Here is a 19199-nt window from a genome sequence, read left to right on the forward strand (position 1 = left end):
ATTATATTAGAATTAGAAATACTGAATCCGTAAACACTTGGTTATTGAATAAGTTCAGATCATATCAAGTCAGAGCTCTTTCTCATAAACACGAGAATGGCAAATGTCTGTACAGCAATCTTGGTTCGTCTCGCACTCTACAGTTCTCCCTGTAGCATTTTCGGGAAACCCAGAAATGAGATTAGAATTGAAACGAGATCATAGAAACATGTCACAAATTAGATTAAAATAAGATTACTGGCATTTTGTGCTAATTAGAATATGCAGGCATATTTAAATATTATTATATTATCCGATTCATCACAGTTTGCTTTCAATATATAGTATTTTGTCAAACCAAATCATTTACTGTCCTAGATGGCAAAGGAAAGGAAGATCACAAATCTGGATGAATGTGCCGTGAAATACTTGTTGCAAAATGCGGATCGATCACAGACGATGATTCAGAGTGCAATTTCCGCATCCAACATCAAAGGTATGCCTGTGTGCTGATAACATAAGACAGGTGCTGCCTTTAAATGGACATAGTCACTATCGTTGCTATGCTAGCAACAAATAACTGCAGATTAACAAAAAGTTCTAACTGCCTTGTCACATATTAATCAAGCAATTGTTTATCTGTGGTGTCTATGGTTGTTGGGAAGTATAGGCATTGCTTTTTCAGGCCTTTATAGCACAAATTTGCAGTAATATGTATGCATATCACGTAATGACCATATAATTTGGACATGAAGCAGTTTTGTTTTCAATTTACCTTGAAAATGCAAGCACCTATGTCCACTTCACTAGAAATTCATGCTACTTCGGAACTTGTAACCCGGCGGTTAAGACGAAAGACCGAAGTCCAAATAGTGATAGATCAAAAAAAGTCGAAATTTTCAAAAATGGACGTAACACTGTTTGGTTTTTCCAACGACAATGTGCCCCATGCCACTGATCGCTAATTTATCAGTGGAAATGCTAATTATATTGTAGTTTCTGCTTTGGAAGTCTATAATCGTCAATTGGTCGTATTGCAGCATATGAATCATGAAGTACAAAGTTGTGCACATTAGCGGAAATAATATATCTGTGAAGTCGTTAACTACGCACCGTGTTCTCATAAAGTGCAATGAAATAGGCATGGTCGACATGATACAAAATTATTGTTATTGTGATATAGGACCGCCATTGTATTCTTTGTGGTAGCATTTTACATACTGTTGTGATGTCATTACTAGTGATACCCGAATATTTTTTTCAACCCAAGGCCTAATACTCGATTCAGAATGGAATACGCATTGGAGTAACATTTCACCTATAGCACTTAATATTATCAAGACATCGAGATTTCGGAATATTGGCTGGTTAATTTTATGTGTGTGCATTTTTAATACTTGTCGCTACATAAGATAGTAATAAGCATAGCTCAATGTTTGTCTTTTAGCCCGTTTTGGATTCGATTCGGACGAGCTATACATCAAAGCGAGGAACTATTGGGAACATAAAAAAGCCGTGAACGTCATTCGTGATATGGTGGCATTGGAAATCTTACCGGTAATGGGCACAAAGGCCGACGTCATCAAGTCAAATGCTTGGAAACAGTTTGAGCGACAGCAAGCAAAAAGTGGCAACCTAGGATTATACCTGAAGGTTTGAAAAGAGGTTTCTTATTTGACAAAGTTTCCACAATGATTCTTGAGATCTCACTTCACCATATATTTCAAATTAAATTGGCATACTTGTGTCCACTGCTACATCCAGTTGTATACTTTCTGAGCTTTCACGAAGATAGTCATAATCATATGATCAGCTGACTTGTACGAATGTATTTATGAGTGGCTGTAATTCTGGTTCTAGCTGCGGATTTTGAAAATTTAGTAGTTCCAGTTCTAGTCATCTGAAAAGGTATTAGTTACCAAGCAACTAGAGAACACGCAGTCGTTTGGCATGAACCGTGATACAGGTGTTTTGTTGTGTGATGTTCTAGTAGCCATTGCTGGCTCTGAGTCATCACTGCTAACAGTGCAGTGGCTTATCTAGGTTTTGAGGGTCAAAGTCATTCCCATTTCAACCGATGAGTTGCTTCGGAATTGAATCTAGTTTTAGTTTTAGTTGGTTAGTTGCAGATTTTTAAGGGCCGTTAGTTTTAGCTCAAATTGCACATTTTGAAAATTCAGCTGGTATTTCCAGCCTATTCTGAGTCTTTTTGTATTTCTCAAAAAATTCATTATTGTCAGCCCGACAACAGCATTGTCATGGTCGGGATGCAAGCCGATGTCCGGGTTCTCAAAACCAGAGTCGACACATTTCTCGACGCAAATGAAATCAAGCGCGACTACATCAGGATGGAATACGGACACGCGAAATTCATATTGGAACGTTCACAGGAATTTTCCACTTTGAACCCCGTACGAAAAGCAGTCAAGTGTGGCTTGACACCGGAACAAGGGGGTGGATTATTCACGGAGGGAATTAAAACGGACCGCGATTCAGGTCGGCATGATTTATAAGCTGATAAGTAGTGCAATAATCTAATGGCACAAGAAATTTTAATCGAATATCAAATCATAAAAAATAAACCTAATGCCAGAATGAGTTTATTTGGTTGTAAGCATCACCAAATTATGTGCAAAATCTTGCCTCCCATTTTGATGCTGTAACAGCGGATTCAGGCTCTTTGATTTTATGAAGCTGGAACATTATATATTATAATATCAATCCACAAAATTATAGCATGGCTAATAGCCTTGCTATTATGAATGAGATTAATTCCAAATTTTCACTGCCATAATATTGGACACAATTCTATTTTTGACTGCGATGCCAAAAGGATTTTCCAACATTAGAGCAGTTGACTCGTTTGAATGTGACTCTTTAATATGGAACTGTTGTAACCTTACCATATTCTACATGCACAAGACTAACCTAAATATTTACAGACCACTACACTTTTTGTATTGAAGCTAGTAAAGAAGTGGTCTTTGCTACTATATAGTCGTAATAATACACTTTGTATGGGAGAATCTAGGAAATGAAAATTCCAATGCTATTGATATATGCTGTTCCTACATTCCGATAATCCTGTTGCATTGAAATTTAAATGAATGAAATATTATCCAATATCATACATGGCTACAAACGTTGTGCAGACAAAATTAAGACTTGAGTTTTAAACGGCAATCTGAAGTGTAGTAAAGGTCAATCTATTTCATCACAGCTCGCAGAGCGATCAACGGAGTAGCATTGAAAATTGTACATAAGCGCCACACTCTGCGAGACCCCGGCATCAAAAGCTACTATGTTGGCTGGGAAGGGAAAGAATTTCTTGAAACGACGGGTCGCGTCAACAATTGCATCATCCTTCTGCATTCGCCTACGTGCGAAAAATGGTCACGCTACGCCAAGCAACATCAAAATACCACTGTGTTGAGTGGAGGAACTGTATCTGCTGTGGTGAATATTTCTTAAGACTTGAATGAGTTTCCTTTGCAAGTATAGCGATATGATTTCTAGTCAAGTGCAAATAGAAGTAGCGATTACCAAAGAATTGATAAAAAGTAAGTATTTTAGCCTGGAAAACTGTTAAGTGGAATTGGTCTAAAATCGCAACCACTTTAAGAGTAAAAAGTGCGAGTAGGCAAAATCTACTTGAGTACTCCAGAAAAGTAGAAGTAGCCTACTTGATCACTTACCAACTATGGGTGTATCTTTATTTGTATAAATTAAGTTACAATTGAATAGTAAATTCGTATTGCAATAAATCCGCATATTTTAACTGACATTCGTAAGTGGTAGTCGTCAGCAACTAGTAGAGAATTGAAAAGAACATTGCATATCAAAAAACAACAATTGTATCCATATTGAAATAAACCCTAATTGAGTTCTCAGCTAGACATGCATCTTGCTTTGTAAGGGAAATTTACCAATCTTGAAGGCGATATTAGTATAGTGTGACGTATTAATATACCGACAGCATAGCGTAATGGTGGGCCGCGGGTCGGATAAAAGACCTGATTAAGTGATTAGTAACATTGTTATCCATGACTTCCCCACTTGGCGCTCAGCATTACCGAGATAGCATGGAGGAGCGGTGCAAGACTTATAAAGCCTTACAAGGCTATATCTGCACCTTCCTTGTCCAGCGGCTCATGCACCCATGGTATGCATATGCACAGATTGTGTGTATGTCTATTGTGAGTTGGTGTATATGCCGCAAAAACATCACGGGCAATAACGCACAACATCCTATTCCTGTAATACAAACCCCCTTTCTGCTACTTGGAGAAAGAGATTTCCCCCATATCGAACGTTATCATCATAATGCAGGTGGATTTTGTCGAGCTTAGCAACACTGCTGTGCTTGACGAGTTCAAGAGAGGAGTATCAAAAATGGGTACTCGGGTACAAACCGAATCCGCGAAGCAGCCTCAACAGCAGAACGCTCAGGCTTCCGCAGCTTTGCCGCCTTCCTTTGTGAAACTGACACAAGGCGATATTGCTCAAGAAAACGTAAGACCTACAATTAGATTACCGGTAGTTTGCTCTAAAATTAGAATTATCTAGTTGTCCAAGTCTAAGGGGAATCTGTAGACTTCAGCTTGGAAATCCCACTCGTTTTACTGTATTGTATGGCGCTTTGATATTTGTATAAAGCTTCATTTCATTCCAGGTTGATGTGATCGTCAATATTATGGCAGAAGGACATGTACAAAATATCAGCCAAGGATCTGCTGTGTCCAAAGCCATCGCGGCAGTAGGCGGGCAAGCTGTTCTGGTGAGAACTATTTTGTATACTGTACTGTGACTATCACACTCGAAAGAAATATGCCTGATGTAGTCCTGTAAAGTTTAATTTGGTTGCAAGGAGTTATTTTCACTGCTTCATGAGGTATATGTGGGAAATATAAGTTTTCGAAAGCGTAGAGCGAGATAACGTGATGGTGATGCGTCCTGCTTCTTGATCAGTAGGTCTTGGGTTCAATCCCGCCCGGGTCAGACCAAAGACTAGAAAAATTGGTGGTGCATACTAGATGACCTTGAAGGTCATATCGCAATTGCCCACCAACTTAGTATCGAATATATCGTCTGAAGAGTTAATCCTCTTTGACCTAATACTAACCGTTATTTTGACTCTTTCCTCGATTTATCAGAATCAATGCGCACAGCAGCGTGGTAAATATGGCGCAGGGAACGTCTTTAAAACAAGCGCCGGGTCTCTGACTTGTCAGGAGGTGTATCATGGGTTGGTCCGCAACTTTGACAAGTCTTCGGAAAAGATGGTGAAGAGATTGGTGAAAAAATGTCTGGACATGGCTGAAAGTAGTGGCATGCAGTGAGATGAATTTGTGTATTGTCACTCACAGGAGTAGGACTTGAGTCACAAGGTCCGAGCCACAAGTCCATTATACTATTATAGTTTTGACTCGATTCAAGTCGAGTCATTTTCGATTCATCACTAAGTGCAAGTCAGGGTTCAAATGTTCAAGTTCGAGTCACAGTGTTGGGACTTGATTCCGAGTCGAAGTCATTGTTTTCACTGTTCATTTTCGAGCTCAAGTCCTGTTCAACTCATTCTTTTGCATCTCTGTTTGGCTGATATTCAATGCCTCATGTTCATAATATAGCAGTTTTGCTCACTATTAAAAGCATACTTAGTTTCTGGCCCTATCTTTCGAATATTAGTACTGGTACACGAACTACTGATAACGAGTCTTGAGTCATACAACCATGAATATTTCCTGTTATAATCTTCATACTCTGTTGGATATATACGATTTGGATTATCTATACGTGAAGGAGATATAGACATTCGATGTTGCATTATTGTGTTATAAATCTTGTAATATATGGTGTTTTATGGTAATGTAAAGCAGTGGAGTAGCTTATGGTCATTTTTGAAAAGAAAATGAAAATTTTACAAAAGTCTAATTGTCTCAGAATGTCGAATTGACATAAGCCAGTGATTCTCAACCTTTTTCACCTCGTGGTCCTGAAAAACTCAAAGCAAGTCTGCAGAAATTAAAAGTAACCCTAAATACGACAAATTTATTCAACTCAAATGTAATATTGGAGACTTTACTTAATGCTGTCTTTTTGATGGTCAATATTTATACGTGGTTCTATTTAAGTTTTTACAAGGCGAAGCTCACTTAGTCCTGTTAAAGACCCAATAACTTGATTATGATTGTTAGGTGACCTTTGAAAGAAACGCGACATTGCTGTTGCTGTAGGTTCTATTATACTGTCTAGTGTCGTTTAATTGCACTTTCAGAATGAACAAAATTTGTTTAAAAGTTTCCCTATACAACTTTCAATTATAACTTGATCGAGACAGTTTCGTGCAACACTACCCCCATTGTGAATGCACCAAGTCGAAAGTAGACCATGAACTCCACAATACGACACCATGAAGAAAATACGTTCATAGTTTATCGTCAATATGAATTTTGTTGTTTCATTTTTCTAATTAATGTTGAAATGTCCAACTTTCTGCATTTTTGAAATGAGATATTAGATTTCTGTGTTATAACTGATTCTTAGATTGCTGTTCGATTTGTCAGATATTCTGATTAAAGTGTCAAATTGAAAACCACGAATGTTCTGACATTAGTCAAATTTGCATCTGCAGATCGATTGCGTTTCCTGCTATTGGAACCGGGGGATTCAGTTTTCCTCCTCAGGATGTTGCAAAGTGGATGAAAAAAGCCCTCGGTCGATTCAAATACAACTATGTCACAAGCGTATTGATCGTCCTGCATTCTTCCAACCCGGCTGCTATCAATGCAAGTTGAATGTTTACTGTACAATAAGCCATGGTCTTTTCTTCTGTCACTGTAGCGGCCAGACAAAGAAGTGTTATTGATAGTTTTCACCATTGCCTTGCGTGTTGGCCGATTGACTGAATCGTTATAACTCCACATCCACCGAATTCTTGTTATATATAATGCCTGAACCTGACCTTTCTTGTTTGTACAGTCATCTCCCGGTTAAGTACGCAACTTGATCCTGAGTAGTTTGTGCGAACTTATGTGGTAGGGCGAACTTGGCAGTTGAACAGCCACCTAGGCTACGCAATGCACAAATTTTGCATTTATTACGTTATTCACGATGCGTTGCTCGTGTGTGGTTTTGTATGCCATTCTTTTCTGCTAGTGTACAGTTCGCCGCAAGTAATTTGTTGGGTACAATTTTCTCGTTCGCATGATGTCAGGTAAAGGTAAGCGTAGCGTTAAAGTGAATCCCAAACATTGAAAGTCATCGCCAAGTTGTGTGTGCCGTCCTCTCCGAGTAAAAGAAGTATGGCAAGAGAGTATGGCATGAGTGAAGCTGCTATCCGAAAGATTTTGAAAAACCGCGAAGTTATTCGAAAGCGTTCTGCTTTGATGTCTGAAGAGACAAAAAGTTTCGAGCATCCGTTAGTCGGTTTCCTGAGCCGAAAGATATTCTGTGACTTTGGATTGATAGCATGCGCCGTGCAAGTCTTCCCGTTTCCTTGAAATGAATGAATTGTTGAAAAAGTTGAACCCGTAATTTGTGAAGAATTTTTGCGTACTTATCTGGGATGCGAACTTAAACGGCTGCGTACTTAACCGGGAGTTGACTGTACTGAAAATACCCGTAGACTACGGCTGCTCAAAGATTTTGTTTCCAAATTCCTCTGACATAGTAATTAGATTGTTAGGCGGTCAAATGACAATATGAAGTTCACAGGGGATAATGATCCCTTTTTTGCATGTTTGCACCTTCAGAACGGCCTGTGATAGAGTTTGGATAGAGACATCGCTCATGAAAGCAGTTGATAAAAAACTTTTTTCCTACAAATTTCACTGACATACTAGACATAGTGATTAAAATTGTCGGGTTGCTGAAACACAATTTGGACTTTATTCCAATCAGTAGCGACGGTCCAATTTCAAATTTCGACCATTTTATAAGAGGATTGTAATTACGGTTGCAAATTTCACGACTTCGCCATGGCCAAACATCATGTTCAAGTCATGCCAAAGGTTAAGTTGGTTAAGTTGTAAAAAGTCTGAAAATCTTCCTGTACAAAATTAGTCACTTTCTTTCACTTACTTGAATGCATATATATACTTATCATAGTGTTTTAACGCTTCACAGATTTTATCAAATCAATTTTCAGTTTGACAGGTGTCTTGTGTATATATTAGACTATCTACCTTAATGAATGAAATGAATTTGTTATGATTGTGTGTTTACCACGCAACTTCAAAATCAATTAATCAATTATAAATAATCACAGGCTCTATTTTTATTTACATTCTTCAAAAGGCAAAAGGTAAATCTTCTTTTAAACATTTTCCAGGCGTTCCAAGTGGAGTTTACAGGCTCTGTGAATACACCTCAAAATATTCCTGCTCCCGCAAGCAACGCTGCACTGCCACAGTCGGCCGTTCACGGTCCGTTGACTTTATCGGTGATACAAGGGGATTTGACCAAGCAAAGTTGTGACACCATCGTCAATATTACAAATTCGAGTTTTAATCTTTCGCAAGGTAAGTCTTGCTTCAGTCACTTCGATTTATTAATCATTTCACAATTTCAAAACACCACAAGATTGGGATGTAATGCAAAGGTAGAAAGGAGTCTAAACGATCTGGATTAGTATTTCAATGAAACACCAACCTTTGCCTAAAACATGTATATTAGGAGCACGCCCATTCCCCATGCACACCTAATCAAAAGGAACAGGAGACAACACAAACGAACAAGTTACATGTATCAGTGATACATGCAATTGTTGATGTACAATGTTATTTTCAATTCTCTAGTAGAGCTTATTGGAGGTACAGAACCTCAATATAAAATTGAATTTCAATATAATATTCAATCTCTAGTAGTTGCTGACGATTACTCCTGATGAGTGTCAGCCTATTTATTTCAATATCGGTATATATAATTCAATTCTATGTTGAAGTTCTGTACCTCCAAGAAGCTCAACAAACGAAAGTCTGAACAAATCTGCCGTCTAAATAATTTTCCGCACAAACAAAATCATTTAACAGATGTTTGCCAATGGCAGAATTCATGACCTTCGCCTGTTCTGATTGAAACAATTTTTCGACTCGCTGACAGGTTTGGTGTCAACGAGAATCTTGAAAGAAGGAGGCGACAGTATTCAAGATGAGATTGAAGATGCAACTGGAGATTTCGCAGTCACTTCCGGCGGAAAACTACCGTGCAAAAACATCATTCACATGGTGACTCCCACCGGAAAGGAAGACTTGCAGAAGAAGATTGTCAATTTGTTGCGACTTGCCGACGCAAAAGGCTTTTCCTCGGTCGCGATTCCGGCCCTTGGCACAGGTCTGTGATGTTATCGGTAGAGCTAGGGTTATTCTAATGATTGAGTAAAATATTGTGAGACATTATTTTTTCAGTTTTGAAATTATACAAAACTCACTGCTTTTGTAGTATTTCCCACTGCCTTGAAATTGAAAACCTTGATTAGCTGTATCGCAGCATGTGAAACATTTAGTACAAAGCCACGCACGTTAGTGGAACTGACGTAGCTGTGAAGTCGTGATCAACAAAGTTATGGTAACATAATATGTACATATTTTAACTTTCCACATCTTTTATATTGTTTTGTCAAGTAGGCTAATAGTACTGATTGACGAAATACGAATAGCGTTGAAACTTTAGAATTCTTCGAAGTTGCAACAAAATGCCTGTCTTGGCCCTCTCGATTCATATGACTTAGTCAGTCACGCACAATGCAGTACACAGATTGACTCAATTCGAGTCATTTTTGGTATTTTAAGAAAATGGCTCGAGTCTTTACAACCCTGACCCATATATTTATAGCAGAGATGAGCATGGATTAGGATTAGGTTTTGAAAAAACAGGATTTGTGAAATTTTGTCGGATTTGGATTGGATTTAGATCAGACATTTTTTTTCAGAACGGATTAGAATTTTGATTGGATTTACCTATTTTCTGGGAGATTGACATGTCGTGTGGCGAATGGCGACAAACTTTATTCAGATCAGTTATTAATGTAATTATGGTTACTAAGTTATCTTGAATCAAGTGAATCGTTGGTTGTGAAAGAAAATTTTCGAATCCCTCCATTGCATAAATTAGTGTTTTTCTTAATTTTTAGTTGGAATCGGATTAGGATTGGACATGGACTAGAATCTTGAAAAGATATGGATTAGGATTTGGATTTGGATTTGAAGGTTCGGATTTGGATTGGATTAGGCATAGCTATAAATAGCATTTAGCATAGCTATAAATTGAATAGGGAATCTAATGAAGGCAACTTCAAGTTTGTACCTTGTACCTAATGTCTCCCATTTGGTTTTTCAGGTAAACTCAGTATGGACAGCGGTACTGTGGGGCTTATGATGCGGGCTGCGATTGAAGCGTTTGTGAAATTGAACCCAAGAACATCCACACTCAATATCGTGCACGTCGTCATATTCGATCCGAAGATGCTACGACACTTTCAGGAAGCGATACTAAGCGATCAAGCCGCTCATAAAAGTTTTATGAGAAAATTAGTTGACGGTAAAGCATTCCGTTTATAATGAAGAGTATATGCGTGTAGTACGGCATAAAACATGTGTTCAAATTGAAATGGATAGAGAATTGTGAGTGAAACGATGTGAGGTTGGATTCATGCTCCATACTAACGCACTGCTACGTTACAAATTCAGTTATTTACTCTGTAAATATCAGTTAGAGTTCGTAATCCGACTTCAAAACCATTTTAGGAGTGAGAAGCTTGTTTTCCTTTTCCGGAACGCCGGCGAATGATCAGCAAGTAGAAACTCTCGATCTGTATTTATATGCTGGAAGTATGCCGGACATTAACCAGGTAATATGGGGAACCAGCAGTTCTCTCAAAATATGTCGATAAACTTTATTTTTTATATTGCATGCTTTCTGCTTGTTAATTTATCTTTATGGAAGTAATTCTTTTCAATTAAATATTTCATGAGTTCATTATATGCATTAATGTTTGTGTTGCGTTCGAATATGCCTACTCACCTTGACTGTATTGGAGCTTATTTTCCAAGACATCAGGCACGAGCGTCAACACAAGCATGTGAATTTTTCACCCTTTCGACAAACTGGAGCCTGCGTGACCTTTAGGTCATCTCTCAAAAACGATTTCTGCCAGCAAGCGTTTTTCACAGTTCTTAAGACCTGGCCATCCAAGCACTATGGTACTGGTATTGTTATTTTACAAAATCTGCCGAGAAGCGTTTTAGTGAAATAGTTGAAATCAAAACGAGGAAAAAGAGTTGCCTTTTTAATGAGACGCTTCATGGCCTAACAGCTATGGTAGCCAATTTGTCGCACATCTGAACAGCATATTCTCATGTTACTACATCTTCTTTTTGTATAACAATTTTCTGTAGGCTTGTGCGAATGAAATTTATTTTCCAAAAAAAGTGCGAATGAAGCTCAAAAAGGTTGAAAAGCACTGGTATATTCAATGTCGTGTTGAAGTACTGTATCTCCAAGGATATCATGATTCAATGTGTAAGTCAGTTACGATGCGTGGTTTGTCTAGACTCTGAAATGCATCGAAAACGAAACAAAAAAAATGATGCACCGGGAAACCATAGAAGATCCGGCCCTCGACCGTCTGACCGCCATGGAAAATTTTGAAATAGAACAGATCGAAAAGAAAAACGATGTCAAAATTGAATACAAATCCGGGAAGTGAGTAAATGGTAGCTACTTTCACACAATCATGTATGTAATGTCTCGCAGGGGCATATAAGTTTGTTTGCAAGTCGAACTTGGTGCCCATTGCCTGTTTCAAGCATTTTGTAGTTTAGAATAACATGTTATCCGGACTAGTTGTCTAATTAGACCAGGGCCGGCCAACCCGCGGCCCGCGAGAAGGTTTTGAGTGGCCCGCGAGGTAATTTCTGAGATTCTAATATTATCAAAAGTGGATTGCACAGATTGTGAACTTGTGAGGCCAACCAAAAATTTGATTAGTCTGGCCGCAACACTTAAGATGTGATGACTAAAATATCAGTTCCGACGCATTGGCAGATCCATGAGCCAGTCACGTATTGGTAGATCTTTGCACACAACAATAAAGCAGAATAATTTGCGATAGATTCATTAAAAGTAACAATTTTCAACACGCTTCGCGCAACATGTTGTCACTCGATTTCTTGCTTTTAATATTGTTGCCCCTTTGTGAAAATGAAAGCACGCCTAATGTATCAGATTGAATCTAACTATATTCGCGATTACGAGACAGAGTGTCGTTCTACATATGCTACCTGGCGTTTGCACTCGCAGAAAGACCGTCGACTATGAAACCTAGGCACAAAATGATTGACGCATGTTGGTTGAAACTTTCGATATCGATAAGTCCAGACGCCAATAGCCCAGTCCTTGCAAACTGAGCCCAGCGATATACAGCAGGCCCGCAATATAGTCAGGTGACAATATTATTGACCTGTGAACTTCAAAAAAATTTCGCGCTTCGTGCGGCTAGTGGCCCGCGCAACAGTTCGTCAGTCGTATGTGGCCCTTTGGATGAAAAGGCCAGCCCTGAATTAGACTAAATAGAATGAAATTACGGTAATCTAATTTGTGAAATGTTATATTCTCTAATCAAATTTCTTGTTTTCCTGAAACTGCATATTACGAAACAAGCCAAGATTGGTGTACAGACATTTGCTATTCTCGTGTTTATGAGAACGAAACCTGATCCATACGAACTGAACTTTATTCTTGTTGTAGTATTTCTAATTCACAATATAATTCAATTTCCAAAGTTTTTTTGCAAATTCAGTAAGTCAAATTCTAATCCAATTTTGAAAATCTGGAAAATTTCGAATTCTCGAACTCTGATGTTATCAGAGTTGATCCAGCGTTATGCGCTCCTTCACTTTTTGACGGTAACTAATGACATGTTAAGCTACTCGTAAAGGAAGTTGAGCAATATTGAGAAATGTAAGCTAAATACTACTCAGGTTGTGTTACTTGACAAGTCCCGTTATTGCCACTCTGTAAATGCTTTAGCACGATAAACTATGATTTTAATTCAGATATCTGAAGCACCTGATACTGATTGGACTTACAAAGAATGTGATGAAGGCATGCGACGCAATACGGAATGTGTTACGCGAGCTCAGTGAAGCAGAAACGTTTGTTCAATACATAGCTTGGGAGAAGAAAGCCTCGAACGATGTTTGGGTTGAACTTCCCGCCAGGGCCGCGCATTGCTTGGAGAAGGCGTATCAGGTAGTCATGGGTATTTTGTCCACAGTTTAAGCCGTTCCTTTGCAAAACTTTCCACTTCGCCACCATCCTCCTGACATCAGCTATGCTTTGCCTTTGTATACAGAGAGGGGTCACTGACGCTATCAAGTGGAACCTGAAGTATTGTTGTATAAGTATACTCAAAATATGTACAGTTGATGCCAAAACTACTTATAGTATGTGTGGGAAATGAAATCTAGTAAAAGTATTCAATATACCATACATTATATATGTCTCATATGATTGAATAGTATATTCATACTGATACACCCTAATATTTTCGACTGACAATCGTCAGTAACTAGTAGATGATTAAAAAGAACATCATATATCAGCAATCTTATCAGCAAAATTTCAAGATGTGACCTTGATGAATGATTACTTTTGAACAATTCTATAAATTGCCATTGTATTCTTACTATACTGCATGATGCAAAATCTTAATTGACAGATCCACGATTTCAGAAATAAGAATTATATCTATCGATTCAAATTTATCGTATTTGATGAAATATCGTAAATCAAAATGGAGTAATTGTCCACCTTCAACAGCTTTTCAACAAAAAGCTGTCATAGCCCAATGCTGGTGAAGTGAGTGGCTGAAGAAATATGACTTATGCTTGTACTGGCTGACTATTTCTGGCTTAATGTGTGACTTTTTTATTCACTTTTTGCTGCGTTACACTTAGTATTGGTTTTCGGGACCCAGTATATTATATGTGAGGCTGTTTCCAGAACAGGTATTTAGGCCTTCAAAGTTCTTTTGATACATTTTTTTCTGTTGCTTTCATCATTTAAGATGTTTCATGTAAGCAGCACAATTCATTTCTGTTTTTGAATATTCAGGAAAAAAAGAATGGAATTTTGACTGAAGTTCAAGTTTGGGAATTTCAATACAACAAGATAGCTCCTCAAACGTATGATCTATCTACCCTCGGAGCCGATCCAAAGGGACCGAACCCGCCAAAGATTCGACGTAAACCAAAAGAACAGGGTGCACAACAAGGTAGTTAACGGATTGATTTTGTTAGAGGCATCCAAACTCGTAATTATAAACCATGAATCATGCTGCTCAATACACGCAATGTGTGATGTGATGAGTTGTAGAAATTGAAGGGTTTAAAATGAATAGTTACAATTAGGATTGTATTGACTGGAGTCATGACTCGGATCGAGTCACAATTTTTCGTTTACTCGACTTGACTCGAGTCGTTTTCTTAAAAATGGAAAGTCACCCGACTCGACTCAATCGACTTGACTTGTACGTGAGTCATTGCGCATCGCGTCATATGACTGGACACTGGCGTTGTTCAACAATAACTTTCATTCTCGATCCCAGGGATTCACTGATCAAATTGTTAGGTTGCCTAAAAAACGCCGCACACCAAATTTGAATCAATTCAAAGTGGTAAATGTGATCCCACAGTAGTTTAAAAATTTCAAATTTATTATAAAAAATTTAAAAAATTTCAAATGTTACTGTAAACAACATGGTATTGTTCAGTTGTCTACAAAAACGATGCAAAACAAGTTTGAACAAACCTCTGACACTATAGAACCCCTAGCCCGCAACTATTGGTGTCAAGGTGGCATTTTTGTTGCAATTACAACTCTTTGTGCCTGAGGTGAGTTAAAATGTATTTGAATGTAATTTCGTTCGCAAACATACAGCCCACTGGATACATGAACATGTCATCGCACCCTAATCATTCTCTATCCTAGTATAAGTTCTCTATAGTGTTACTCAAATACTCCAAATGTTGAATTTTGTTACGTTTTCACCTGGCACATTATATAACACCACACTTATGACTTTGAGTACATTTCACTACTAATTCATTGATTGTAATAATGTGGAGAGTTTTAGATTGGCCCCATGCAATATATAGTTGCGCAGTTGTGTTATATGACATTTTGCGATTGATAACAAGTGAGTTATATGAACACCCAGTTCAGAAAATACCGCGATAAAATGACATAGTTGGACATGGGCAATGGGCATGGAGATTTGAGTTTTCAAGAGTATTGAACTGGTTGATTTTTATTCACAAAGGCAAATACTACGCAGTAAGACTCTTTTTATGTAATACCGAAGCCGCATTGCCAAAAATATATACCGTTTGTCCCACTGCTATATTATTCATTCACCTTTTGCACCGCTGTACCCAACTTCAGATTCAAATGGTCAAAATAGTCCAATCCCGTACAAATTCGTCTGATGTATATTTCTGGAAAATGTGCATCCTTAGAATATAAGAGTTGAAGCAGAATAAAGCTCTTCACAGCTCGCATTTGTATAGTGTTAATTATGAATTGGTTCGGTGGTTTTAATGCACTAATATTTCTACTTTGATCAATTATATTGCTCATGAACAAATGTGTTTCTTAAAACACCTTTAAGTGTAATATGTTTTTGGCTACTTTCTAGTGTGTAGCACTGATAGGCGAAGCTTAACATTTGAGGTTGACATTGTGCCATTCTTGTCCTGGTATGCAAGTGTGATACGCTTGCTGTATAAAGTATATGTTTTCCGCCTACCTATTTTCAACTCCATAGCAGATGTGTTCCCTTCTGATTGGGAAGATATGAACGGCGCGCTGCTGAAGCGAGTTCCTTTGAATCCTGGATCAGCAGAATATCAAAAAGTCTTGACGAGTCTTCAGAATACCGGAGTGTCAACACGCTCTGTCACAGTAAGCAAATCATTTTATTGAAGCAGTCATAGAGGATTTTCAAGGACTGGTGAAATTCTCCATTCATGATACTTCGTAACTCATACTCTATACCAGGAATTCATCAACTTTTACTCCATGTGGCACGCTTACCAAAGAAGAAAATTTTCTCCAAAAATATTTTCACAAACCGGCTCTCTCATTTACAGCTTTTAATTTCAGTCAAAACATCTACAATGCACCGCCATAGCGTCGATTCATCGATTATTGATACTAACATTTTTCTCATTAGAGGCTATTGTTGGATTGGGGTTCTTGAAAAAGACAAAACTTTCAAATATCAATATTTGAAATTCAAATATTCAAATATCAATATTTAAATCATGGCAGCTTCACAATGTTCAATTCAATTTATTGCTATTAATTTCATCATTTTAATACACCACAAGACTTTGATACAATGAAAAGATAGGAAGGTGTCGAAACGACGTGGAGTAGTCTTTGAAATCAGACACTGACCTGGCCTAGGCGATATACAAAAGGAGGCATGCACACTGAATGAAAAGTAAAAGAAAATAATATGAAAGGACAGGTGATAAAAAAGGTGGCATTTGTCGGATGGTGAGATCGATATGTCAGGTTGTGGTCCGGTAAAATAGAGGGCCAACTAGTATTGATTCACTAGAAATTGTTTGTATTTTGACTTTAATGTGGACATATTCGATGACTGTCGGATAGCCGGCGAGATACTGTTCCACAAATCAGGTCCGGCATATTTGATAAACCGATGATCTTTTTTGTCCACCATATGATAGTTGCACGACGCGCGCGTGCCACAAATAAGGTAATATTTAGAGTCGCTTGAATAAGAATTCTCTTACTATTTTTCTAATCGGGCTCAAGAGGTGGAAATATCTCCACTGATCCATTTTCTCCAAAAGACACAATCAGTATTTCAGAATAACTTCAAGATGAGCTGCTTTTTTGCATTTTACACTATCCTACAGCCCCAAAAGAGTCTGCTTGGATTTACTAAAACATTGCCATTCAGATCCATTTAGTTGCAACTATTATTTCAGATTGAGAGAATCCAGAGTGTGACATTGTACAAACAATATGCCGCTAAGAAAGCTGAAGTAACAAAGAAGTTGCAAGGAACCAATCACCAAATAGAAAGACAACTTTTTCACGGAACCACAAATGCGGACAAGATTATAAGCAATGGCTTTGACAGAAGTTTTGCTGGAGCCAATGGTAAACTATGCTATTTCAATAATTTGCGGTACAAATGTTCCTCATACTTGGTTAATAAAGGCAAGATTTTGGAACAGGAATATGACGTTATATATATATCTGTCCTTTGCGGTGTATACACCTACTCATGATATACATACTTACGATCAGTGCACCTGCACATGCATACCATGAGTACATGATGTGCATTTGCTGCCGAAAAATGGAAGATGCAGATATGGCTTTGTAAGGCTTTCTAAGTCTTGCACCTCCATGCTATCCCGGAAAACTATGCCGAAGCATAGGAACATAACATTAAATCACAGACGTTGAAGAGTTCTGAAACGTTACGTGTGGAATCCTCTTGTTTCGCAATTCTTATTTACGTTGAGTAACTCAGTATCAATGCAGTACCAACGTAGTGAGTTTGTTTATTAGCTGTAAATCATTGCTCATAAAACTCATTTCGCTTTCAGCTGCGGTGTATGGAAACGGAGTATACTTTGCAACAATGGCTAGTTACTCTCATCGTTACGCCGGTCAAGGAGTTAATGGAATGCGCACAATGTTTCTGGCCGATGTCATCACAGGAGCTTTTACGCAAGGTAGCGGTGGCTTGAAGACACCTCCAATCAGAAGCGGAATCGACTTGTACGATAGTGTAGTGGATAATATGCAATCGCCTTCCATGTATGTTATATTCAAAGATGCTAGTGCGTATCCTACATACCTGATTCAATATACATGAGAATGATCTGAAGTGTTGTGCTCTCGATAATTTATTTTCAATACACTCCGGATCTGCATAAATACAGCATGTCCTACACAAGTGGATCCTAAGAAACATTGCAGAGCCGGTACGATTGTGCTGGTAGAGGTGACGCACTGACGAGCTAAGCCTCGCCTGTGATAGCACAATTCATCATACACAGCTCAGAATTTATAGTTAACTGGTTGTAATCAATTGCTATTGTCGCAATGATTCCGAAAATCAAAATATTGATAATGGCAGAGCACCAGAACCACGTTAGAATCGACATGGATTATGAAATTCAGCTTTGATATGTACATTAGGGCTTTTCAAAAATAACTTATTTTTCTGGATTCCAGTCGTTCAGTTATCAAATTGTCAGGTTACCCTAAAAAGCGCTGCACACCAAATTTGGTTCAATTCTAACAAGTATAGGGCTTCGCAGATCCAATTAAACTTTTTAATTTAAACAGGAAAATATATTTTTTTTAATTTTTCTGTCAACCCCATGAAATTGTTGAGCTGTCTTCAGAGACGATGCAAAACAAATTTGACTCAATTCCAACTAGTAAACGCGGAGTTATTGGAGTTTTTCGTTAATATTTTCGGATTATCCTTGATTGGTGGATAATCCGAGGATTATTAACGAAAAACTTCAATAACTCCGCTTCTACTAGTTTGAATTGAGTCAAATTTGCTTTGCATCGTCTCTGAAGATAGCTCAACAATTTCATGGGGTTGACAGAAAAATCTGAATTTTTTTTTTAATTTTCCTTTCTAAATGAAAAATTTTAATTGGATCTGCGGAGCCCTAAACTTGTTAGAATTGAACCAAATTTGGTGTGCAGCGTTTTTTAGGGTAACCTGACAATTTAATGACTGAATATGGCTGGAATCCAGAACAAAAAGTTATTTTTGAACAGACCTAATGTACATTGTACAACGACAGCGCAAACCAGGTGAGGCACGGATCAGTCTGCTTCGCTGATTGTTAGCTAACAAGCACAGTGAAACTATAGAAATTAAACATGGAACGGCAACGACCGATTTTGCAGCTTCGTTCCGCTTCGCAGAGGCTGGAGAGGAGAATTGTTTTGCGTAAGCGACTGTAGGATTTCTGGCAATCCAAAAGCTATCTTCCCGAGCCCAGAAATTATTGAATCTGGTCTTGATCGAAAGCTACTGTTGCACCGATTCCGAAAATATAAATTTAAATAATTATCAGGCACTGATCCACCTAGAATCTGTCCTCCAAGTCTGAAATATCGGCATTGTTCAGAACAATCGTGTAACCGCA

At 38.1% G+C, this 19199-nt stretch overlaps 2 protein-coding genes across 2 annotated transcripts in view; both read left to right on the top strand.

Annotated features, from left to right (window-relative positions):
- LOC145439929 (uncharacterized) overlaps nt 1-3450 on the top strand; it is a 52564-nt gene extending 49114 nt beyond the window's left edge. Inside the window, exons 25-26 of the mRNA XM_080317596.1 lie at nt 2220-2475; nt 3200-3450. Of these exons, the coding sequence (XP_080173722.1) occupies nt 2220-2475; nt 3200-3450 (507 nt within the window). The remainder of the gene's footprint in view (nt 1-2219; nt 2476-3199) is intronic.
- The window catches only part of LOC145438653 (protein mono-ADP-ribosyltransferase PARP14-like), a 362844-nt gene extending 344895 nt beyond the window's left edge, over nt 1-17949 (top strand). The window contains exons 30-38 of the mRNA XM_080316005.1: nt 9079-9309; nt 10315-10515; nt 10722-10825; nt 11528-11679; nt 13032-13227; nt 14092-14251; nt 15806-15939; nt 16998-17172; nt 17628-17949. Of these exons, the coding sequence (XP_080172131.1) occupies nt 9079-9309; nt 10315-10515; nt 10722-10825; nt 11528-11679; nt 13032-13227; nt 14092-14251; nt 15806-15939; nt 16998-17172; nt 17628-17899 (1625 nt within the window). The 3' untranslated portion in view covers nt 17900-17949. The remainder of the gene's footprint in view (nt 1-9078; nt 9310-10314; nt 10516-10721; nt 10826-11527; nt 11680-13031; nt 13228-14091; nt 14252-15805; nt 15940-16997; nt 17173-17627) is intronic.
- The last annotated feature ends 1250 nt before the right edge of the window (nt 17950-19199 follow it).

This window comes from Botryllus schlosseri, chromosome 5 (assembly GCF_051294905.1).
Source record: "Botryllus schlosseri isolate E-star chromosome 5, Bs_hap1, whole genome shotgun sequence".
Lineage (NCBI taxonomy): Eukaryota > Metazoa > Chordata > Ascidiacea > Stolidobranchia > Styelidae > Botryllus > Botryllus schlosseri.